We start from the raw sequence: 25,012 nt of genomic DNA on the forward strand, positions 1-25,012 counted from the left end.
TACTTTGCACACCTAACTAGCGTATGGGAGCTCCACCCTAGCCAGCAGCAATGGCTTTTGCCCATGTGGCAGGTTTGCTTCAAAGAGCGGGATCTGTAAGCAGTTCTGTGGGAGCCATGGTGTCTGTCATGGACGGTACTCGTGTGCCGAGTCCTGGGCTCCTTGTGACCCCAGCCTTCAGCTGGGAAATCCTGGGTGTCCGAGGGGCATGACCCAGAGACAAGGCTTTCACGGTTACAGATGGAGGAATTTTGCCTGACGTTTTCACAAGGCCTGTCCTGGCTCTGAGCCGCGCCACGCCGCCCAGCAGCAGCCGGGGTGGCAGGAGCCGAAGTTTCTCTGCGCCGCCGGCAAAGGGCGACTGGCTCAAAACCGGGGGCAGCGGCCTCCGCCGATGCAGGTGCCGGGCGGGGGAGGTGTGCCCGGGCTGCCCACAGCGGGCGCTGCTGCGGCGGGGCCGGAGCCGTCACCGCTCCCGCGGCCCCGCCCGGGCCACCGCCCCCGCCCGGCGCGGGCTCGGCGGAGGGTCGGCCGGCGGCGGCGGGGGCCGGCCGAGGCGGGGGCGAGGGGCGCGGTGTGTCCGCGGCGCTCTGGCGGCAGCGTCGCCCTCGCCGCCTGCGCCGCCGTCCCCCCGCAGCCTGCGGGGCGCTGAGGGGAGCGAGAGGCTTTCGGAAGAGGCGCGGCGGAGAGCCCCGGCCCCGCCGGCCCCGCCCGCAGGCTCACGCCATGGCGCGGGCCCCTCCCCGTCCCTGAGGAGAGGCGAGGCGGGGGGCGGCAGGGGACGGCGGCGCGCGGTTGCTAAGGTAATGGGAGTGGGCTGCGCGCAGGGCTGGGGCAGGGGCTGCGCTCGGCGCCGCTATTGCCCTCTTTATCCGCGTTTGTTTGGCGGAGGGGGAGCCGCTCGCCTCTGTCCTGGCAGCGGGGTCCCCGTCCCGGTCCCGCCGCGGAGAGCGGAGCCCCGGCCCGGGGGGAGGGGCTGCGCGGGCGGCCCCGAGGGGGCGGTTTACTCCGAGTTGGTAGTTGCGGGCAGGTGCACGGCGGTGCGTGTTACCGGTGCCTGCGTATGCATACACCGGCCCGCGCCGCCGGGCGGGCGGGGGAGGTTGTGCCCCCCCTCCGACCATGTGTCCCCCCAGCCCGCCCCGGCCGCCGGCCGCCTTCCCGCGGCAGGGGCCCGGCGGCGGGTCACGGCCCGGGCGCGGGGGGCGCCTGGCTTCGCGCAGCGGTGCGGGGCTGCCGTTCCCCCGGGGCTCGGCTGGGCTTCGGGGGACGCGGTGTCCCAGCAGGGATAAGGGCTGTGCCCGGGGAGCCGGGGCTCGGCGGGGGCGCGGGGTGAGTGGTGGTGCCCGGGAGCCGCAGAGCTTTTTGGGGGAAGGCCTCGGAGCAGGACGGGGGGAGCGAGCGCTGGGGTACGGCTTGAGGGGGGAGCTGGTGTCTCGTGGGAAAACTTGGGAGCAGTTTCAGTTGGGTAGTGTGTGGCAATAGTACACTTTCATCCCCCAACAAAGTGCGTTAGCTCGAAGACGGACCGTGTGCGAGAGTAAAGCTGTCAGGCACTCTCCTCCCAGAGCCTTAATCTCCTGTGACACTAAAAGCATCTCCTTAGTCACTAGCTGCGACAGCATAAATAGAGGAATAGGTTGTGGGGCCAGCAAGGAGCTTCCAGTGGTTTTTTTCCGAGGAAGATGCAGATTTTTGTTTAGAGAACGGCATGCTGCTGCTCGTACGGTGCAGACGCAGCAGCAGTCAGAGCCGCTGCTCCGAGGAGCTGGCTGCGCCTGTGGCTCTGCTCCTGCCGCCCTGCCTGCCCCGGCACTGCGCTGGCTGCCAGGCGCAGCCCCGGCTGGGACAGCCTAGGTAAGTTGGGGCTTGCTTCAGCCGGCGAGGGGCTTGCCAGAACGGCATCCAGGGGTAGCCTGTGTGCTACAAGAGCAGCATGACGCTTCCCAGCTCTTCCCTGAAATTAAAGATATGTGTGATTGCTTTTGATTGATTTTTATTTGCTGACTTACCGGTGTGTAGGGCTCGGAAAACAGGAAAATGTGTCTTTGATAAATAAAGCCATGCTGTAAAATTCACCTTTGTGTTGGTGTGTTAAACTGTATATTCCTGGCTTCCCACCTCAAAGAAAGCTACGTTTGATTTGTGTTTGTGTGTTTCTGGGGGAAGTGCTTTCAGAGCTGTGAGTGGGAAAAGCACTTTGTAAATGTATAGTGTTATTTGTAATTGCTTGCTGAAGAACATAATGAAAGAGATTAACTGTAGTTCAAAGCTTTGGGGATTTAAGGCATTTGTTATCATCGTAAATATTCTTCAAGGCTGATTTGGCTTTGTTTTTAAGTGGAAGGCTGTGTACACTTGCTATCATCCATTTCTTTCTTTCCCTTCGCCCCCCCCCCCCCTCCAATGCCAGATTTGTTCTCATCTTGCATATTGCAAGAACTAGCGATTTTTTTTGCTGTGTGGTTATGAGCTGTAATACTTTCTCACCAGCTGACTGGGAGCAGTTTCACTATACTTTCTTGTAAATCTGCTTTAAAAAAGAGGTCAGATGTTGAAGAGCAGTTATTGACTTGGGGGCATATGGTTACAAGCACAGAATAATAGTGTTCATTGCTTGGATGTGTGTGTTAAATGCTGAAGAAACTGTTTAGACTCAGCCAGTATTGACTTCATTTTCAGATGAGCTGTTCCTTTTTCTAACGACCTGACTAATAGAATAATTAATGTCAAACATTCCAGTTTCTTTCCTAACTGGTTACAAGTGTGGTGGAGTTTAGATAGCCTTTATTTTTCCTGTTTTGAATTGTAGTAGTGGTCAGAAAGAGAAATACTTATTTGCTACATATCTCATACTGACATTTGTAGTAATAGATGTTTGAAGATTGCTGTTCACCTACCTGACTGATTTTTCTGGTTTCTTCTTACTACCCTGCCCTTCTAAGAAAGGGCATGATAACGAGCTGCGTATAGTCATTATCAACACCGCTTGCCTTAGTTTCTCTCTGATCGTTCCTGTGAAGCAGGTAGTGCAGATACCTTTTTAATCAATAACACGTGAGGATAAGAGGAAAAAGCATGTCCTCTTAAAGCAGCAATTGCCTCCTTGCTAACCACTTACAAGGTGTTGCAGTACCTAGCCTGTAATTCTGGTGGAGCACACTGATACGACAGAGGAGAGCAGAGCACTGTTCATTCATGGGAGTAACTGTGTTTTGGTTCATGTTTCTGAGGCAGCTGGAGGAAAGCTGAGTGTATGGACAGGCAATGCTAGGATCTGTTGTCCTCCCTTTGAGCAGCCAAGAAGGGGACAAAAGGAGAGGGCAGTCCTGTCCCAGCAGACTGCAGCAAACTAGCAGATGGCACGGAAAGAGAAGCTGCTGTGTGTGGAGTAGAAGGAAGACAAAATAGCTGCAGTGTGTCATCTTAACATGGTATGTTAGGATGCTATGCTAGTCTGTGGTGAAACTTCTGAATCTCGCAGTGCTGTGGCTCAGGCATCCTAGGATGTTGTGGGGTGATTATCTTTTTTACTGTCCTCAATAACAATATGAGTCTCCAGCTCTGCAAAAATAAGGGATAACTAACGTGGAGGCTCTGGTCAGAGATACTCTTGATATCTAAATCAAACCCTGCAGCTGTAAAAGTGGCAGCAGAACGAGGGCAAGCTGCTTTTCCCATGTCCAGCGTTACAAGAGTGCAGTTTTGCCCTTATGATCAGTTGTGTTGTGTGTGCTCATCACCTGGAGCTTCAGTCGCGTTTCTGCAAGTGATCTGGGCTCTCTAGAAGGGTGACTGTATGAACAAACAGGTCCACTGAGCAGCTTCGGACTGTTTCAGGATACAAATATTGCATCTAGTTGCCAGAACCGAAATGCTCCTGGTTCCTTATGGGACTGCTCTCAGCTTCTTCTCAACTGCATTATTATCTATGTTAATTCATACCACAATATTATAATTGCAAAGAAAACCTGGGTACAATAAGAATGTTCATGATTTAGAAGGGTGTTTCTTCATGTCGGTCTTTGAACTGCTGTCACCAATGTGGCACAAGACAGCGCTCTGCCATCTGAAGTATAAAACAAGATAGAAGGAAGATATCATGGCCCTGTGTTATATTGAAGGTGTAGTAGTACTTTTAACCCTGAACGCTTGCGGCTCTGTCCACATATGAGTGGAAAGCTGACCAGAGCTGTGCTGGCCAAGCACGTTTCAGAAACACTTAAGGTGCCTGCGGGTGGTGATGGGTACCACCCTGGGTTTTTAGCAGCATCTGGATGAGTCAGTCACCTGGCTCCTGTGGAGTTACACGTTTGACTTCCTCAGGCTACAAAATTTCCTGTTTGCTTCTCTGAGCACTTGCATATAGTTGAACATCTGTCTTAATGTTTGGAGCTAAATTACTATGTTCCGACATCTCTTAACTTTTTTTTTTTTTCCTCCCCCCGCAAATTTCTGCCTCCACTCCTCATTTCTTAACTTTCTGTTTAGTGACTGTGGAAAATGCTGCTCATGTGGTGGTGGTGGATTTATGGCGGTTTAGAGGTGGCTAGAGTGCACACAGTCTGAAGTACTTTGAAAAATCTGGTGTATCTTTATACCGTTGAAAAGGTAGTAGTAGATGTATCGGGGAGAGTTCAAAACTCTTTGATTACAATTTTCCTTCAGTGATATAGTGACTTTTAAAGTTTTTAAAGGATGATATTAACGTTAGAGAATCTGCAGTGCTTTCTTAATCTATATAAATTTTACCATGAAATGACTCTTCTATGTTTTCACTTACTGTTTCCAGCTGGAGTAATAGCATATTGTGGTGACTGGGGAATGAGCTAATTTCTGCTGTTGTGCTCTATCTGTGAGGAGGAGCAAGAAAGAAGAGCTAATTTATATTTTCCTCATTGGTTGTCAAGCTCTAGAAAGATTGTGGAGTCAAGAGAGACTGCTGCTACCCACTTGTGTTACATCAGTTCTCATACTATTTTTTTAACGTCTCTGTAGCTGGTGGCAAAGAATGGTGGAGAGAGAAAGAAAGAGAGGTAGGTTAAAATTTCAGTGAGCAAGAAGGTTTTGACATCCCAAGAGCTCTGCATTGTCATGCTGGAAACAGCTGTCTGTTCCTGGACTCAGTAGCAGTGTAAGGCACAGGTACTGCACTACTACATGTGGGTGGTGGGGACCATGAGATAGTTAAAGCAGTGAAGAGGAATTGGTGCTGTATTTTTGCCAGCAATCTTCAAGTACATGTTACAAACATCATCACAGTGGAAAGGGATGATATTTTGTCTTTTTCACTGTATAGAACCTGGCATCAGCGGTGAAAGGTTCGCAAGGTAGTTAAAAGCTTTTCAGATTGATTACTACAGACCTACTATGCTATGGGGATGTGTGTTGAGCAAATGATAACTAATGGTTTGAAAGTCAGGGCTTGTATGTTCAATTTATTGCTCTGTCATCCATTATGTGAATGTGGGAAGTCACTTAATTTCATTGTGATTTAGTTTATCATTTTGTAAAAGAAAATAATATTTGCCTCTGTCATGGATGAGCAATTAGTTTCAGATTATGTCTTTGCTAGTGTAACAGCAGTCTGGCGTAGACATGTATTAGCTCAATTAAAGGAACTGTCTTTATAGCAATATAGTGTAACAGCAGCAGTATTAAAGTATATTAGTATTTATAAGGTACCTAGCATATATTGGTATTTGTAGTAGTCCAGTTATGGCTTTGTAGAGTTCAGGGTAGATGAACCACTGCGGTGGGATTTGTTGACTCTGCTGAACTGTGTGGGTTTGTGAACTTAAGCTACCTGATTCAGGAGTGACTTAGATACTTTTTATATTGCAATCACTGAAGTGATTTGAACGTAATTTGCATCTGAAAAGGCTGTGTGCTGTTGTGATGAACAGCACGGCAGTGAAATCATGGTACATTGCATCATGTCTTTGAAGAACATGGGATGCAACCAATTGTGTTCATTTGCATCAGGGGTGTTGCACAGTGCCACATGTTCAAAAGCACCTGTTCTTGTGGGTAGCAAATTTCCCATTTTATTTGATTGTAGGGTACTTGCAATTTTCTTTCCTCTTGAGAATGAACAACCAGCAAGAACTCTCAGCACTCTGAAGTGTTTTAAATGACAGTGCAGTCATTGATCAATGCAGGGGTGGATTGGTTGTTATATCAATCTTGCATTGGACTTGAAGGGAACTTCATTTCAGCAAGCTACTGTTTGGAACAGGTAGTTTAGGTGTACCAATTCTGAATTTGGAATCCAACAGGTACTGGGGCCTATATATTTTTTATTTTAATATTTTGATTTTCTTGTCAGCCTAAATTACAGCATCCTTTAGTTTGTGCTGCTTCTTCGCATTCAATTTTCTCTTTCCATCAATCTTCTTCAGTTGTTTTCAACTAATTGGATACAGTGTAAAATAGAAAGTGCAGTCCTTCCCCCAGAAGCAGCTTACTGTTGCATTCTGTTTTTTCTCTGGTGAATAAAGAACAAGTCACTTTCAGAGATGGTGTATTTGATGGATCAGCTTCATAGACAGTATGCTCTTAGCACACCGTAACTGATCCAAGGAAGAGGATTTTTCAAAGGATTTATGTTGGAGAAGGGATTAGAAGTCTACCCTCAACTTCTGTATTATCCATGCAGTTACTCGTTTTCCACAGGGAATGATTCTGGCCAGCAAGTTGGCGTTCTTGCAAAACAATGAAATAACAGCTTCAGCTCTCTCCTTTGCAAGTGCTTCTTGCAGACTGATAGAACTTTATAAATACTGTAGTAGTTTGGGATCACCAATTCAGATGACATTCAAAGCTGGGCTATAGCTATCTCTTTGCATTTGTAAATTCATAGAGCACTGACGTTTGTTTCAGTTAAATATTCAGCTTACATTTGCTGTTACATTCTTTGTAGCTAACCTTGGTAACAGTGAGTTGGCTCGGAGCCTTTCCAAGAGCGCTTGCACGCACAGCAGTATTATTTTATTGGAAAGGTAGATTGATTGCAGGTGGATACTGCATTTTGTTCTGAATTCTTTGGAAGAAGGATGGGTGTATTGGAGACAGTTTCTTTCTGCGTATAACCTCATCCTGGTCCATTAAAAGTAAATTTGGTATGCAAGTGCCCATTTTAACAATGGATTTCAAAAGGGAAAAATCTGCCTTATTGATAAGCAATTCATGTCTCAATATTCACTACTATGCATCCCCATTCCATTTTTCCTTTTGGTTGTCTTGTTCTCCTTGTTCACCTATCTGTCAAATAATAGATTGAAAACTCTGGAAGTGGGAAAGATCTTCATTTAAGTCAGCAAGGCTTCCAGCACACCTTGGCTGGATAGACCAGAAAACAGGTTGTATATATTGCACTCTAATTAAAAAAACAAAAACAAACAAAACCAAAACAAAAAACCCCCCAATGCCTCTAAACAGGCATGAAAGAACTTGGGACCTAGTCAGTGTCAGATGCCAAGAAAAGTTACTTTATCTTGGCTTCCACTCCTCACTTTCCTGGATGTGACATCCAGTTGCAGCCAGTATTTTCAGCAATCTAAAATAGCTACAAATATCTGCAGATTTAGAAATATGTAGAATTGGAATGGTATGCCTCCCTGGAGAAAGAGGAGGAAAGTAATCAACTGCCATAGTTTATCAAGAATTAGTCTGATCATTTTCCAGGTGATTGAGACAGGTCACCTGTGGATAGCACAACTGGAACCGTCTATCCTTAGTGGTGTTGCCTGTTGTATAGTTATGTGCAGGGTGAGTACTGCCACAGTTGGAGAGAAAACTGGTCAAGGCCACAGAGAATTCCCTCTTTTGGAGGTGGTGCAAGGCCTTGGTGACCCCTGGTTAACAATGTCCTGCTTAGACCACCACACTGAATATTTACTTGTTTTATTAAAGGACATGAATAACTGGGGGCAGCAAGTGATTGGAGAGTACCTAAGGAAACCAGCTGCTCACATTAGATTACACAGTGGGCTGAGTTTAAACTTGTAGACTGCGTCTGCCTGCAGGAGGCCAAGTCACTTGGATCGCCTCGTGTTTGAGAGCTACCTCTGCCTAAAAGATGGCTGTGTCGATAGTGTGTATCCTTGGACAGAGAGGTGTCCTCTGGCCACCAGGTGGTACCTCTGTGGGCTGAAGATACAACGATTGTTATGTACGTTTTTTCCAACTACAGTGTTGAAAAAAAAAAAAAGCAAGGTGGTTCTGCACCCCACCAGAAATATGAGGTTATATATCACATGCCTTGGGACATGTTGAGAGGCTGTATGGTGTTGCAGAACCTATTGGGAGATTGCTGGAGGAATGGGTAAGAAGTAGGGAGCCAAACCCAATGTAAGGTCATACATACTGACTCTTGGGAGCAAATGGTGATGGAGGAGAACTGTGTTCTCAGACCTATGTCCACATACTGGTTTGAAGCTCTACAAGAGAGAACCTTGGGAGCAAACTAGCAGTTTAGTGGTATGGGTGATCGGGGGTCTAGAGTTTGCTCACTGTCCTAGGACTGTGTGGAAATGTAGGCATACCACATCCAATGTAGGATGTTTTAAGGCAAGCTTTTCCATAGGAAGCACTTAGTTACATGATGGAAGGGGACTGCACCTTTAGGAAATGTCTGTAAGAGTAGAAGAAATCAGAAATCCCAGTCTTCATCAGGACCTGTTTCCCTAAAGAGAAGAAAAAGGGGGTGTCCCAGAATTGGGTCTTTTCTTGCTGCTCTGGCAGGGTGAGGCAAAAATCTCTGCTGTTTCCGTGCCTGGATGTGTGCCTGTCTTTTGTCCTGCCAGTTGCAGAGCTAGAGAAGTGTTGAGCTCCAGCACTTCAGCATGGGACTCCCTGTGAGCTGGTACCTCAGAAAGGGGAGGAATGGGATCCTTTAGAATGCACAAATTCTTCCAGTATAAACAAAACTCCTTTCTCACAAACAAAGAGGATGTAATTTGGCAAAAATTTGAACGTTAAGTGCAGTTGCTGGAAGTGTTTATAATTTGTTCCTTAAAAAAGGGCAACAGACTGAATATTGTTGATAGTGGTGCAGTGCTCAGCACTTGTGAGGAGGAGAAGGTCTGGGATGATCTTCCACTGGGAAAGTATTTTCAGAGGAACTTCAGTTACAATTTGATGTCCAAAACAGTAGGGTTTTAGATGCTTTGGAAGCTGTACTTCGCTGGTTGAATGCAGACTCCCTCTGCTGCTTCTCTCTGCAGGGGAGCAGCGCCATGGTATCCAGAGTGGCAGTCTGTGACTGCTACCTGTGGTGTGGCATCCCTACACGGGGATGTCCAGCTCCTGTTTCACTAGCCCTTATGTCTTCATCATCTGGTTCAGGAGAGGAACATGCTTGCAGAGCCTTGTTCTGCTGAGCATGGTGGTCAGCAGTGCTGTGTATAATACCAGCCTTTCCCCTTCTCACCAGTAAGGATACTGGAGGAGATGGTGGAGTTTTGATCTTAGCTCCGGTCTTCCCGGCTTTTTTACCTGATTCGGATGGATGTTGTTTCAGTTCCTCATACAGGTTTACTGCTGAAGGAAGAGAAGAGGTGAATTGGTGCAGTGCTCAGACTGAGCTACGCCGGTTAAAAGCAGAGTATAGTCCAGGTTGGACCTGGGGATCCTGCGGTTGATGTATTTGCTTTGGTGAACAGGATGACTTCTGTGATACGCTGTATGTTGTCCTCTAGTGTACACACCTTGCTTGGTATGCCCAAATCCTAGTTTAATGAAGTAATAGTTAACTAGGAGAGGAACATGAAGATGAGTTTCTTTCTTCCCATCTCAATTCTAGAGAGGCTTTTGTAATGGATATGGAATATCAACTTAATGGGGACTAACTGAATTCAGAATAACTGATTTTTCTTTTCCCCACCACCCGTCTCATCCCTCCTATCACCTTAATAACATGATCTATTAGATCTAAATATTCTAGCAGACCAGGTAGGGATTTTTCCTATTACCAGCTCAACAAGGCATGTGATTATATGATTTCTCAGGCATGTGGAAAGTCATATAGTCTAGATATATTTCACTAATTAGAAAAAAATTAACTAGATATTAATGACATGAAATTATATTTTACTCTGTGATTGTGTGCTAAAACTCTAAATTTCTCATGATTTGACATTAGCACTACATGCCAATTATAAGCTGTCCTTTAAATACATTAATTACATAGCATAAAGGTAATTTCCACTTACTGTCACCTAAAATGGTATTTCAGCCGAGTGGTGCTGATAGATATCTACATGGGGATTCATGTAGTAGATTCTGTTTTCTGGGATTAATTTTTTGCATATTATAACAAACTTTCTTATTTTATCTCAGATGTGCAAGAAATGTTTTCCACTGTGAATTTTGCTTATTAAGTTGACAATTTATTTATTAAAATGGACGATAAGAGTTCAAATATGACCTTGTATTGGACTGTTAAGTCCAGGTGATATTTTCAAGAAATAGTTTGTTTTGCAGAATTTCTTCTATCTTTGTACTTCTTTCTTTCTCTATTATCTTTAAAATCCAGAGTCTATAAGGACTCCTAGATGGGGTAATTTCTGTGAAGAACATGGGGGTTTGTGCTTATAAGAGTTTTCTTACAGCAGCCTTGTTTACAATAGTCTTTTCTTACAGTAATCAAGGTATTTGATAACACCAATGGGAATCTATTTACTGCTTAGCTGTTTTCATTGAATTTACATATACACAGAGATTAAATACTGACAGTATTTATGCACTAAAACATAATGGTTGATGTTCTTGAAGTTTTATTATTCAAGTTCTGCACCAAAAACTCTAAAGAAGTGAGCTGTGGGGAGAAATCCCACCAGGTTTTCTTGCTTTCTGGAGCATTTTTTTAATGGTTTATTCCAGTTTAAAGGAGTTCACTGATCCTTTTGTAACATACGGGAACCATATCTCTTTGCAGCTTCAGGTTTTTGAGAGAATTTGAGGAGCCTCATCAGATAACAGAGAGAAGACTTGCTATGTTTCAGTACATTTTATCAGTGGCTGCCTATCTAGTCCATTCTGCTTATGTTTCTCAGGAAAAAGCAGAACTGTTCTATAATAAAGATTAAAACATAAAAAGGAAAAAATCAGCAAGAGGCAAATGTACCCTCTCTTTTTAGGATATTTTTGGGAGTGTTTTTTAAGGGCTTAATAGGCCATCTTATCCATAAACGAGAAGTTGAAGACTGCTGATTTCCTCCTTGTGTGTGACAGTGAGAGAACAGTTAGCGCAAATGGTTTTCAATTTTTATCACTTTTGCTGCTGAGGAGTCTAGATTACTGCAAGCATGGCTGTTGTCAGAAAAACAGCTGTGGGAAAACAGCATCTTTTGAACCTGAAAGTTGGAAGTTAGGGACCATTTATTTTTTGAAGATACACTTCTGGATTTAGATTGCTGGTGTGTGGATACAGGCTGTTACAAGATAGCCACTGGTAATGTGGTAAACTGCCTGTAGAAGTAAGGAGTTGACAGTGCTCTTCAGGTGAGGCTCTTAACTGGAGGCTGTGTATGAGTAATCAGTTGTTTGGGTTTTTTTTAAACTTCAATAAAACATTTTTTTGCCCTTCTCAGGCCAGTGTAATTTAAATGTCTGTGTAAGACCAAGATGAATTCTCTTTTGGCTGTTGCATCGCAAGGTTCAGAGGACACGCTCTGTTTTTAACCTGTGTAGTGATGTAGGATTGACTTTCTGCTTGCATCTTGAGTAGACTGGGCTGGCAGTGAGAAAAAATGGTGTAGAAAGAATAGATTTCAGTAGGATCCCTTGAAAAATTAGTCCTGTTATCATTTCATGTCAGGCTATGGGGTTTGTTTTTTAACAGAGAAATATGCAAGTCAGATGTAGACTTTCAGATATCATTATATTAATTAAAGGGTTGAAATGCAGCAGTTTAACATAGTATTAGGGTAAAAACTTGTACTTTGAATGTGAGCAGTCTCATTTGTGTTTGCAGTAGGTAGCCTGCATCACGGGAACCTTGGCTCTGGGCTCTCCATCCTTGACCCTTGTGGTCTGTCCACAGGCATAGATGCTGGGGTGCTCCCTTGGGGCTATGTTGATGTTGCTCCTCCATTGGAAGTGTTGCTGATGTGTAGCCAGCGGTTTGTGTTCATTGGGTGTTAAGTCTGTGCCACAATTTTCAGGCTAGGGAGAACACCCTGTTTGTGAATCGGTTTGAAACCAGGCTTTAGCATGGCAGAGTGCAGGGAAGCAGTTCTGTATCACTGGGTGCTGAGCTCCACTCAACTCCCATATGTTAGAAAGCACAGGTGTAATGAGATCCACGGGGACCCATTATTGCTTTGCTTTCACCTTGAAGAGCCAAGATCATGCCCATGTTGTGTCACTTGTCTTATTTTCTTACTCATTGTTTTTAACTCTCTAGAATAAGAATACCATCTAAGAAACAATTTTCTGTTTGTTTTTTTGTTTTTTTTTTTTTTTTTAAAAGCAGTCTAAAAGAAAGAGAAGAACCTTGTGTGATGGTCAAAGCTATCACAGTTCCTCAAGGGCCCTGGGGGACGCCTGGTCCAGGGGCTGCATTAAGGCTCAGCCTAGCACCACCAATGCCTGGGCTGTGTGGAGGCGATGCCTGCACTTTGCTCTGGAGTGCACCTCAGTCTTACCTAGCCTCCAGCCTTGTACTCTGTGACATTCATCCTACTGTGGCCCTGCTCCTGACTGAAACCCAGCAGGAGATGGTGGGCATCAATGGGAAGTGCTTTTGCAAATTTGTCTTCCAGCAACAGGTTTGTTTGTATTGATTACCTTTTGCAGATCTTCAGAGGCAGTCAGTGGCTCCCTCAGTGTCACTGTGAACAGCATGACAGCCACTGCTACATATTGTGCAAGATATTTTTGCCTTGTACCAGAGTACATGAAAACTTTCAAGACCTGCTATGGGGGAAAATCCTGAAGTATTGGAAAAGATCAAGTGAGCTGACATTGTACCAAGAACAAGAGAATTTGTAAGTGAGGATGTTCAAAGTGACTAATGCAATGAGCGAACTGCAGCTAAGTAATGCTGCAGAGGGCTTTTTGATTAGAAATTGCTAATCTCTTCTTTAAAGGAGCATAGCTCAATTAAAAACTAATGGCAATTGTATTCTGTTAAAGTGTGCATATATAATCTCAGATATAATGTAAGTAGTGAACGTGGTCTTTATATACTGCAGGTGAAGCTGGAACTTGGGTTACTTATGTTTTCAATTCTTTGTAATTGCCTTCAGAAAGTTACATAAAATCTGTACCTATTTTTTGCCTCATTCAGTTGTGATGACACCTAAATCCTGATTCAGTGCCTTAAAATCATGACTAAGAAGTGCTGTGAAAATACACATTAGTGTAAATAATTCAAAGTGCTATAATTTTGAAATGCTTTACCCTTCATCATTTGTGCTGTGTAATTGTTTTTGCATCTATTAGTTTTGCTTAGAGCATTTATTCCCCTTCGTTTTTAGCTCGTGACCTGGCACAACAGTGCAGTGTTTGGGCTTCTAGGAAGACATGAGACTATAGCAAGAGTGAAAATAAATTTGTGTCCTTTAAATATAAATAGTGTCTAAATTGGTTTGAACATGCTTTTGAAAGGTAATAGATATGTGCATTGTTTAATTTGAGATAGAATTGTATTACTGAGTTTCAAAATTGGTATGTACATGTACAAATGTGTTTGTGCCCACAGTTTGTGTGTATGCATACTTTATGAAAGAAAGACATGAAGGAATCTGGATTGATTTAGGTTATTTAACCTTGGTCTCTATTATCCCTTGCTCAAAGGGGTACCTCAGCTGCTTCTGGCTCCAGTGGAGGATGCCATGTTACAGCAATAGCTTTTTCACTGCTGAGACAGGACAGAGCTGGGATGTGGTCTGAGGTTGTCCGATTCTGGCACTTGACTTGTTCTTGGGAGCTGATAACTGACAGCTAGAATGGCTTTGGGTTGTATTATAATTGAGTGATATGTATGTATATTATATGCTGGGGCACTCCGTTGCCTGTGGGAATGTGAAAAGTGGGTAGAGAAAGGAATAGGAAAGTATCTTCCCCTTAAGGGAGGCAGTTCAGTGGTAAACTGTGTTCTAGCAATGACTGTAGATTATGCATGTGTGAGCATAGACTGTTTTGGTCTCAATTTTTAATAAAATATGTTGAGATGGGAAATTTCAATACTTGTATTGTTAAAGAAATGTCGCTTGTCAAACATCTTTAATGCCAGTGTCTGTAAGAGGCGGTGTTACCTCTTAGGCTAGGAAAGGTCACCCAATGGCTCCACAGCAGCTTTTAATTTAAGGTGTAAGTTGTCAAACGTGCTGGTGGAAGAAAAGTTTAAAATATAGTATTTGACTTAGAATGTAAAGTGTCCTTCCTGCACCACTGATGTTTTTGCCTCAAGCCTGGCATGATCTGGAAGAGATAAGGCAGCACTTCTGTGCTTCTAGAAGATAGCTCGGCTTAAGGAGTACTATGCATGGTTGTTTACCTGTGTCCAGCTGCCTCATCCCGGATCTATCATGAGGTGAAGGAAGCTGCTGACTGAGCAAGCAGCTATGCCTCCCCAGATCCTGGCTGCTGCCCTAGGGTTGGGAAGGGCTGGAGGTGGCTCTGAGTGTCCACAGGTGACAACCAGCAGTGTGCCTGACAGTCTGCTGCACCTGCCGGTCCCAGTGGGGTTTCACTCTGTCTTACAGCGAGCTTTTTATCCTGGTTGGCTTTTTGTTTGAGGGTACCTCAAAAGCCCCTAGAAAAGTCTAAGCTGTTTGTGCTTTATAGCAAGGAAAGGAAGTGTGTGAATTATTAATTGGTCTTCTGTTGAATGGGGGTGTATAATAAAAGATTAGAACTGGGGGAGAAATCTGTTTGTGTGCAGGATAACCCAAACCACAGCGGTATGCAGCTTGGTGGCCCTTGCCCATTGGGGTACTGTGCTTTAGACAAATCAGTTCAAAGCATTTAACTGTCTGACATGGTGTGATAAAATCCTGTAGTGGGTGAAGTCTGGATCATGGTTGCCTGTGTACCATCCTTGTGTGTTTGTCTTGGAGGTAGTGGTAGAAAGTATCATTTTCTGATAACTACCATGCTCCCCTGCAGCCTGGGGTGGTGCTGACCTTTGCTCCTGTCTTTGCAGTCTGAGCGGCGAGAGACAAACATGGCCCAAGCACCCACTGATCCAAGTAATGTGGAAACTGCTGACCCAGAGGAGAGTTCTCCAAATATGATAGTCTACAGAAAGGTAAGATTTTGGAGCTGCTTGAAAAAATCTCTTATGTGGTTGGCTGGTAAAAGGATCCTATGCCCCTTTTGAAGTCAAAGGTATGTTTCAGGCTGCTTAGATGCATACCTGAAACAGTTTTCAGGAAAGTCAGTAATTAAAACTATAGCATTTGAAAGCTTGGAAGCCTTATTCTGTTCAGTGGAAGAATTTAAGCTTGTTAATATAAAATGTTGGATGACAAACTAATAACTCAAAATTTGTAATTTCTTGTGAATAGTTGTGATGTGACTCTAGCTCATCATTCAAGTTTACTCAGTCTAGCTAAAAGGATTGTACGTACCTTCCAAGTTTTATCACACTAAGCATAAAGCAACTGGAATGCAGCAATCTTTTAGTACAAACTTTTCTATTTTCATATAGTGTTTTTTGTTGCATGACTTACAGTCTTTGCAGGTAGTTGTTACTTCTTCCTGTTGCACTGCTTAAATTAAAAAGAGAAACCTCTCAAGGGCTAGTGAAAAATGAGTTAGGGCAAAGGTAAAATAAGAGCAATGTATGATGTCAAAGAACATTCTTCCACCATGATAAAATGTCTTATTCTGAAGTACTTTGGAGGTAGAATAAAAGATGGAGAACAATCTGTTGACCCATTTGCTAAGGCATTGTTGTACTCTGGGGTCGGTGTATCTGTTATCTATGAAATTGAAATTTAATGAAAACATATAAATTTTATTTAGTCTGCAAAATGTTTCATACGTAGCATGTGAAAATGTTGTATGGTTCTTACAAAAATAAAATTTCTTGCATGGCCCCAGCTACCATTCTGTTAACAGCTACAATGCTAGCTCAAATCAAGTTTCCTTGTGTAGTACAACACTGGGTAAAATTTATATTTTCACTCATTTTTACACCTTACAAAATAGCTGTGAATAACTAAAGTGTGTTGGGTGTACATGGTACTGTTTTCTACTTGTGTGACTGTAATCTTGATGACTTTCATCTGCTGAGAAGATAATTCAGGTTTCATATAGAGCATAAGTTGTTTGAAGTGTTACTTTCTGATAACTGTAATTTTGATTTGGTTGTTGCATATTTGGTTTGAAATCTGGAATTGTTAACATGGGAAAAATTTCTGGGTGATGTGTAGGCTTGTTTGTTTTGAATGTGTTATGAACACATTTTGGCTGCTAATTTGGAAGTAGGAGTAGTTGGTTAGTCAGATTATCTTTTTAGAACGTGTTTGCTGAGAGGTCCAGCACCCCCGTAGGTTGAAGTAGATACGGGATATGAAAGTTTTTGGTTGCATGATCTAGAATTAGGGCATTAAGTCTGTGGCTCTGCAGAGAATCCACTTACCTCTTCTTGAAAACATGATTTTATTTGAATGAGCCTCACTTTCTATTAATCTCATAGCATTTCTGCTAAAGATTCCTCCCTTTCTTTGCCTTTACAGTGTTTCATTTTTGTCCCTGTAGAATAAGACTTGCAAGTTCTGTGGTATCAACGGGGAATGTACTCATACCATTTGATTCCTTTCTCCTTACTGGTGTTCCTCAGATGTCAGTATTATCAGCCCTTCATAATATAGTCATCTGTCAAAATAGAATAGCATGCCCCATGCTTTGTTCAGTAAAACTGTGTTCTGTATTGTCAATATTAAGCTAACACATGTCTGTCAGTTGTTTTTTTTGTTGCTTTTATGAATAGGTTTAATATTACCTGTTCTGTAAAGTTCATTTCCGTTGGTGATTGACTTTCTAAATCTAATTTACTGTTTGATATCAGTTATATGTATTACACATCAATTACACGTTCCTTAGTTTAGAAATCATATGCAAAATCAAGAAAATCAAAGTCTTGTCTGAGATTATCTCTGCTGTCTCCAAATGAGTGTTTAGCTCTTCGTCTTTCATTTCCTTTCAAATGGCTTGATTGCCAGTAATGAATGAGAAAAACACTGCACTGGACTCCCTGAAATACAGAGCACAATCTGCCAGCATACTGTACAGTTCAGCGCTAGCCTTGTCTTACAGTCAAATAAAAAGTTTGCCCCTCACAGCAGGGATCCTGAGATGCAATTGTCAATTCCCCTAAGGAAAAAGAAGCAAGGCTGAGCTTCAACAATGGGACCACAGTAACTCCTGCTGTGTCAGCTATTTTGTTGCTTGTCATAACTCTCATGTTTGTGGGGTTTGAGGGGGGAAAGTCCTCCAAGTACAACCCCAAACTGTTTGTGCTTTCCTTGACTTTGATTTTGACTAAGGCTTACTGATATCTGTTTGATGTTCATAAGCCAAGAGAGTAGTTGTGGTATCTTAGTTTTCTTTATAATCACTAGTAAGAGAGACAATTTTCCCTTTAGGTTTGTATATCTTAGGTGGTGCTGAGTGTCCCTTTGAAGCAACCTCTGTTTTGTTTATAGAGAAAAGCCTAGAACAGGCTGTTCTCTTAGGTAGGTAAAAGTAAAGCGGGATGGATTTTGGCCGTGCAGAACAAAACAAACTAATTTATTTTGACTCCAATTAGTTTGTGAAATTCTCTATGGACTCCTGCAAGCAAATGGATTCTAACTGCTTTGATTGCTACAGCAGATGGTCTCAATGAGATAAGTCTTATTTTCTTCGGTGTTCAGGGTTAACCTTTTGGAGGCTGATATTTATCAAATTGTGAGGCATGTTATTTTTTTTAATCCAAGTTGCTCAGTGTTGCCTTACTGTTCTGGAATATGTCTCTGTGTGTGAATTAGGTAGTGCAGATGCACTCATTAGAGTAAGTAGTGTTAAGGGTGTGATTTGCCTCAGCCTTCACTTGTTAAAATGAATTGTACCCTAAACTACATGAGTTGTATTGACAGGGTCTCCATTGACTGTTCTGGGTCCCTCGACATCTAGCTGTCAGGTACTTACGTCATATGGTAGACATCTATAATTAAGCAAGTTGCATCCCACTCCTAGGATTTGTGCTTCCTCTAATCTTGCTGTATGTCCCAGTACGTAGCCCTGGGCTGGTTATAGGCCTATGAATAGTGCTGCAGTAAGGATGTGCTGTCATTTATCTTGTGTGTCACAGTGTTACCCAATGAAAAATTTAAGGGCGCTGCAGAAATTGCAGTGCTGTTTAAGTACTGCTCTGTGAGTAAAATGTGGGAAAAATGTTTTCTTCAATGAGTCTGGCCACATCTGGAGAAGATGCTGATGTATTTTTTTGTTGGGTTTAGTACTGGAAGAGTGGTATGCGGTGCTTAAAAAGACTGTTTGAAATGTGCTACCCTCCTTGTCATGGGAGCAGGTAATGTCAACACACAAGGGCTTCTGTGGAAGTGAGTGACATCCCAGTCCTCACTTTAGTCTGGGAGTGTTGGGTGGGTGCTGCATGGAAGGAAAAAAATGCAATAAAAATCCAGTAAGAGGAGGAAAATACACTCCAAGCAAACAGTAACAGAAAATATCAATTGATTTTAAAGGCCTGTCATATTCCCTTGAAATCCAGCCACTCTTGATTGCCTTTCTGGCTTCCAAGTGCTGGTTACTATGTGCCAGGGGCCCTTTAGCTCATCATGCCAATAATCCAGATCTGAAAGTTCACCTGCAGACTGTACTGAAAGACAAACAGACACCTTCTGATGCAAGACCTATTAAAAAATAATTTGGCAAATCAAATCTCCTTACAGAAAGGATGATGGAAACTTGTTGTGTCACTGAAAGCAAAATCAAAATATTTAGGGCTTCACTAAAGAACTGAAAATGCCCATAAGGAAGAATTGTTTAGTAGAGCCTGGGGAATATAACAAGAAGGATAAAACCACAAAAATTAAAATGTAGATTGGATAGCAAGGCATACTTGTTTCTGAGAGAGATCTATTAGGATGGGGAGAAGTTTACAAACTCAACTGTTAGATTAAGTTAAGAACCACCGTGAGTATGCATGCTTTGAGGGATATCAAAGGGTATCACTAGAGAAGTGACCTGGACTCTCTGATGCTACATTTCCATTTCTGCTGAATTTAGCCAGACACATCATCTATATCTGGTTGCTAACACTGGCACTTAGCGAGTTAAAGTTTGAATTTTTACGGTTACTCATCATAAATCTTATGAAGAAGCAGGAAAAACTAATTTCCAAAGGCAATTACTGTTCTAAGTAAATGTAATACAAGCTTGCAGCTGCCACAAATTGCTTTCAGAAAAATCTGGGTTGTTTGCTACCTTCAGTACTTGGCAGCCTTACCCTTATACTTACTCTTTTTAAATACTGGTTTAAGACTTGAATTGTAACCATTATTAAAAAGAAAAAAAAAAGGCGAGCTTACATTAGCAGCTTTTTCCCAGGCAGATTCTGGGGTTCTAGTTGTGGCATACAGCTGGAGTGTTACTGGCAGACCTGGTCCCACAAGGCAATAAGGTGGGAAAAGGGAGAGCAAGCAGCTATGAAGACAGATGTACACATGCAAAAAATGTATGGACTGTGAAGCAGAAAGATGAGGGAAGAGACTGTTGCTAAAATTAGCTGTTCAGTTAAAAAAAAAATTGCTGGTATTGGGAGCTATCAGAAGACCAATTTGTTTGCTGTTAAGTTGTGCTAAATAGCACATGAAAAACTATTTCAACATGTTGGACATTGTCCGAGCAACCAAAAGCAGACACCACCTGTAAAGGCATATTTCAAATGATGACTTATTGCAAAGAAAGAAGAAGCTGCAGTCTTAAAATGAGATGGATTTCATGCATACAACTTCTGTGCTTTATTAGTTTCCATCTTTTTTGAGGTTTCCTAACCCTTTAAAGGTTTTCTGCTATTCCAGTGAGAGGCAGCAACCTAAAAATGCATTTGAACTGTTGAGTACTTCTGGCATTTTTTACTTGTCTCAAGTTGTATTTTAGGATTCTACTGCATGGAAAGGCCTTGAACTTTACTTTTGTACATGAAATCTGAGATTCTCACACATTGATGATAATGCATGAGTTAATAACACTGCAGACCTATAGTTGTCAAATTTTACCTGAAGATTTTTCTGTACTGGCATTTTAAGCTGTCTTGAGCTTGACGTTTCCTGAAATGTGTTTTTTTTTTCACTGTGTTTCCAGACTAGAAGCAGTAACTGGGATTAAACTAGGACTGAATATGAGAGTACATTTCGGTACTTCAGGAACTGAAACACATAAGTAACCCCCATACTAGCATTGTTAATGTTGGAAAATAAATTTAAACCCAAGATCTGTTAATATACAGATCAGGCATATTGCATATTGAATAAAGAGGTTTCAGTTAATGTATCACTGCAAATACTCATGTGTCTTGGCTGTAAACAAAAGTTGACCATTTCTTGAAAGCTTGCTAATTTCTTTATTCAGCTTATTTACCATATCAACAACTTTGACTGCATAGGGTGTTGCATAGAGAGGGGGAAATGCCTATGTGCAAGATGAGCTACTTGTTAAATTGTTGCTGCGTTAAAGGCAGAGCTGGATGATTTTTATCTAGGAGATTCCCTCTTGGCATTTCCTGTACTAACAGGTGTAACATCCAATAATTCTCCTTTCCATACCTCATATAGCAAAATCTTGGTGAGACGAATCACAACAGTGGCATTAAATTTAGTCCTAGAGAGAGAGAGACAGAGAGGCTGTGCAGTGGGGGGCAAAGATGGGAAGAGCTGTGTGCAACAGATCTGTCTGGTAGGAACAGCAGAGAAGAGACCTGAGTATGCTGGTGAGTAATAGGACAGTCATGGTCCAGTATTGTATGCTGACGGTGAAAAACAAATATAATCCCAGGGTTTCTTGGAGAAATATTTCCAAGGGAGCGATAGCTGTCAGTAGTATTATGCAATGGGCCAGTGATATGGCCCCATCTAGGTCATGGTGTAGTCTTCTCTTGTTATCTCCTGTCTTCAGAAAATATGACCTGATTACACAGGATGGACTAGAAACAAGTGGCTTATTTAGCTGAGATAAACAAAGTGAGATAGGAAGAGATGTAATTACTCTGCAAGAGTGCTCGAAGGGATAAATGTCAGGCAGGGAGAAGACCTTACTAAGATGAGGATGGTGCTGGTGTGCACACAAATTTCCATACATTCCTCATGAGTAAATGCAACCTGGGAATTAGGAGGTGGTTTCTAATTCTCAGGAAAGTGGAGTTGTGGAGTGGCCATTGCATGGGCTAATGTGGCCAAGGAAGCCAGCTGGTTTTAGGGTGAGTGGAGGTATGTTTTTGAAGAGGCCTGTGTGATGTCATTTCTTGCAAAATAGTGAAGGAGATGCAATGATCCAGGAAGTCTTTCTAGCTTTCTATTTGTACCTTCTTCAGATCACCTTGAATAGGGAATGTCTAAAATACCTGCAAACATTCTTTATTCATGCAATAGCAAACGATTTGTACTGCTGAAGTTTGATGCGTGCCAGTGTCCTTGAACAAAGCTAATGCCACTGACCTTAACTGTAGCTGTCAGGGGAACCTTGTGGTAAAGCTGTGGCCCATGGGTTTGATTTCCGCGTTAGACGTATATGAGTGTTTAATGATCTAAAGCATTAGTGTAAAATTGCAAGAAGTTGGTACTCAGAGGACTTTGGAAGCTGACTGGCATCATTGTTTAGACACAAAGCTGTCATACAAGTGGCAGAAACATGTTTTTAGAGGCAGGTGGGGGTGATCCACCTGCAGGAATGGCCTGCAGGAACCATTTTGTGGTTTGTTGTTTCTTTCCATCTTTTGTCTTGCAGTAATAGTTAAGACTTTGCTGAGGTTAAAGATTCAGATTAGTAGGTGGTGTGCAAATGTAACAAATAGCGAAATGCCTGTAATGTGTAGGTAGGTAGACCCTCAAATAACTATTTCCTTGTTTCTCTTTTTAGATATGTAAATACATACATATGTATATACATATGCACCTACTCACGTGCCTTTGAAGTAGTGAAGATGAACAAGTAACTTCGATGTTTTTCGTGCCTGTTTAGCCTAATATAGGACATAAATTCTTAGAATGTGTGTAAGTATATATGATGTATTTTCTTGTGCATCCTATATGCCTTCAATCTTCCAATTGAAATAATGCATGCACAGAATAACTTGTTTGCATTTTACACATATGAATCTTTTTCTGGTCTTGGAAAAGGTGACCTTAGCCCTAGTGTAAAGGTAGCCTTAGCTCTTGTGAATTGTATCCCTCTTTGTAGTCAAAGATTTTGGTGATAAGCCTAGAGCTATGTTTTTGGGGTTTTTTTTGGTAGTTTTCTCCATGTTCAGAAGCAGTTGTCTTTCCAAAATGTATTTAGTTTTCTTTCTTATCTGGCTCGGCTTTTCTCTGTTCCTGTTTGTATCTGAAACAAACTGTGTCTTGCACCCATAAAGGTCTAATTACAGTGATCTATTACTTTAGCTGTTCTCAGGCAGAAAAAAGATGAGCCAGGACCAATAGCTATGACAACTTCAAAGTATATTTTTAGCAAAGCAACCAGTGCAAATTTAGAATACAGAGATAAAAAGGGAAAGTTCAGCTAGAGGGTAAGATTATCCTACTCTAGCTGTAACACTTAGTCCCTTGCATTTTTGGAAATGGTTCTCTCTTATTCCCCCACCATCTCTTTCCCATGTCATTCTCTGTGTATTTGTCAGCATTTTAAATTGTGGTCTTGAAGTATTTTCACCATGTTTGTTGATTAACTTTTGCATGTTATTTTGGGCAAGATGCTCAATATGAATGGTTTTTTTTCTGCCTAAAGCATTATTTTAGCCATGGGATTGTTTCATTTAATAAAAGCAAAACAAAATGAAATAGTGAAGTAGTAGAGAGCTGCCAGCCTGACTCATTCCAGGAGGCAGCTTCTGGCTATTTCAGATGCAGTCTTGAACCCTAATATTAAGATGAAAGAGGAAAGAGTTTGGATGGAATCCGATGAAATGCACATGAAACTATGTCTTTCTTGTTTTGAAATAGAACTTCAGCTAAACTCTTATTCTATCCTGATTAATAAAATATTACTTCAGAGGATTATGACCTTCTTTCATAGGGCTCTGTGATAAAGTTTGAGTGGGAGGATTCATTTCAATAACTAGAATTTCATGTGCAGGACCATGAAAATATGCAAATGAAGTTCCATTTAAAAACTCATGTTTTGTATCGTACAGCATTTTGAAGCATGCTTTCTTTTTTCCCATAAGAAGCTGTCGTACCATGTTCAAGGGGAAGCAATTACTTTTATTCTTTTTTTTTCTTCATCACTGCTGCTGTCCTATATCTTCTTTGTCTCCCCAAAGTTAAAAATGAAAAGTAACTAGTTAACCAGACACTGAAGTGCACAAGTCTGCTTAACAAAGAATTGTATTTTCATTTTGAGTATATTCATTATTTTAGTTTCAAGGCTATATCTCTTCAAGGGGGGAGAAAAATGAACAAAGGTGTTCATTTAAATAACATGTCTCTGTACTTTGCTTTTCTTCTATGTTAATGGGGCTCATTATTATTACCTTGCATTAAAGTGTTTGGAAACTATGTTCCGGACCAATAATTCAGTGCCTCTGAATGTAGTGATAACTATTTGCGGCATACACAAGAAGAAATGACAAGTAATTATATGTAATGCTTTAATTGAGAGTAGAATGAGTGGAACAGGTAGGAGGAAGCATTTAATCAAGGATTAAATTTGTGTTAATTATTCAGATAATTTCTTGGTTGCAAGAGAAAGCAGATCAATTCCAATTTTGTTCATATTTTGATTTTGTAAAAATGGGGTTCTATGAGATTGAAATCAAATAGATCTGTGATTATGTTTTTAAACTCTAGATGGAAATGGTTTTGTGTACCAGAGTCTTCTGAGTATAGTGCTGCAGTGTGACTTCTGTTCTCCTCCTCTACAGCTATTTTGAATTGTATTTTTTTTTCCATGTAATGAAAATAGGTTTGTTGGCCATTGCATATTAAGAATGTTCTTCTCTGGCTCTGTTACCATTTCATGTGTTTTTTCCTTATGTTTTGCAGTAGTTGGCAGTTTTAACAAGGAAACCTGGAGCTGGAGAGCTGGGGAGGCTGTTTAATAAACCTCTGTGTTTGTGAGCACAATCCTCCTTTGCTTGTTGGCATGGCCGTGGCTACAGGAACTGTTTTGGTGGTGCCCCAGATAAAGAAAATATTTCATTCACTGATGCTATAATTAGATGCCTTTCCCCATCAGTAAATCCACACAATTTTGTTAAACATAGCTTGTATCTACATACGAATTAGCTCATTCAATAACTTGCACAAAATGTCACATAAACCTTAGCAGCACTGGGTTCTTGTCACTTGTACTGTTCCCCACTGAGCTCTTAATAGTAAAATTAACTGGAGCTGTGTTAATTATATATTTTCTATGCATGGGAAAACAGAGCTACTATAATGCCACTCCTGTTGTCTGTTTGTATGCTGAAGATAGTCCGACCATTGGGCTTGTATCTGGAAAGTTATTTGTGGAAAAATGGTGACTAATGTGTTAGGTTTTTTTAATAATGTGAAATCATCTGTTCTTTGGAAACGGGGAGCCTAAGTGCTTTTTTCCTTGGTCCTCCTACCAGGAAAAGTGACCTGCTTTGGTAGTGGTTTGTGTTTTGGCTTTTTAAAGTATTTTTGACTGGAAAGCACTTAAACCATGTTAAGTTATAACAAGTTTTAGTTCCTGCATGCAAGAATGAAACCTCCATTTTTCAGCAATAAAAATAGTGTTTGATTTGTTCATAGTGTATTTAGCATCAGTGGTGCTCCCTTCTTCCCACTTAAGAGATGCTTGAGAGTTTCAG

The 25,012-nt window shown here is 41.9% G+C and overlaps 1 protein-coding gene across 2 annotated transcripts in view; it reads left to right on the forward strand.

Moving 5' to 3' along the window:
* Positions 1-492: 492 nt before the first annotated feature.
* The window catches only part of RGS6 (regulator of G protein signaling 6), a 276,743-nt gene continuing 252,223 nt past the window's right edge, over positions 493-25,012 (forward strand). The window contains exons 1-2 of one of the 2 annotated variants that reach the window (XM_055790494.1): positions 493-803; positions 15,155-15,259. In XM_055790494.1, coding sequence (XP_055646469.1) covers positions 15,176-15,259 — 84 coding nt within the window. In that variant the 5' untranslated portion in view covers positions 493-803; positions 15,155-15,175. The remainder of the gene's footprint in view (positions 804-15,154; positions 15,260-25,012) is intronic. The other variant, XM_055790486.1, reaches the window with a different exon arrangement.

Source organism: Falco peregrinus, chromosome 1, assembly GCF_023634155.1.
Source record: "Falco peregrinus isolate bFalPer1 chromosome 1, bFalPer1.pri, whole genome shotgun sequence".
Taxonomy (NCBI): Eukaryota; Metazoa; Chordata; class Aves; order Falconiformes; family Falconidae; genus Falco; species Falco peregrinus.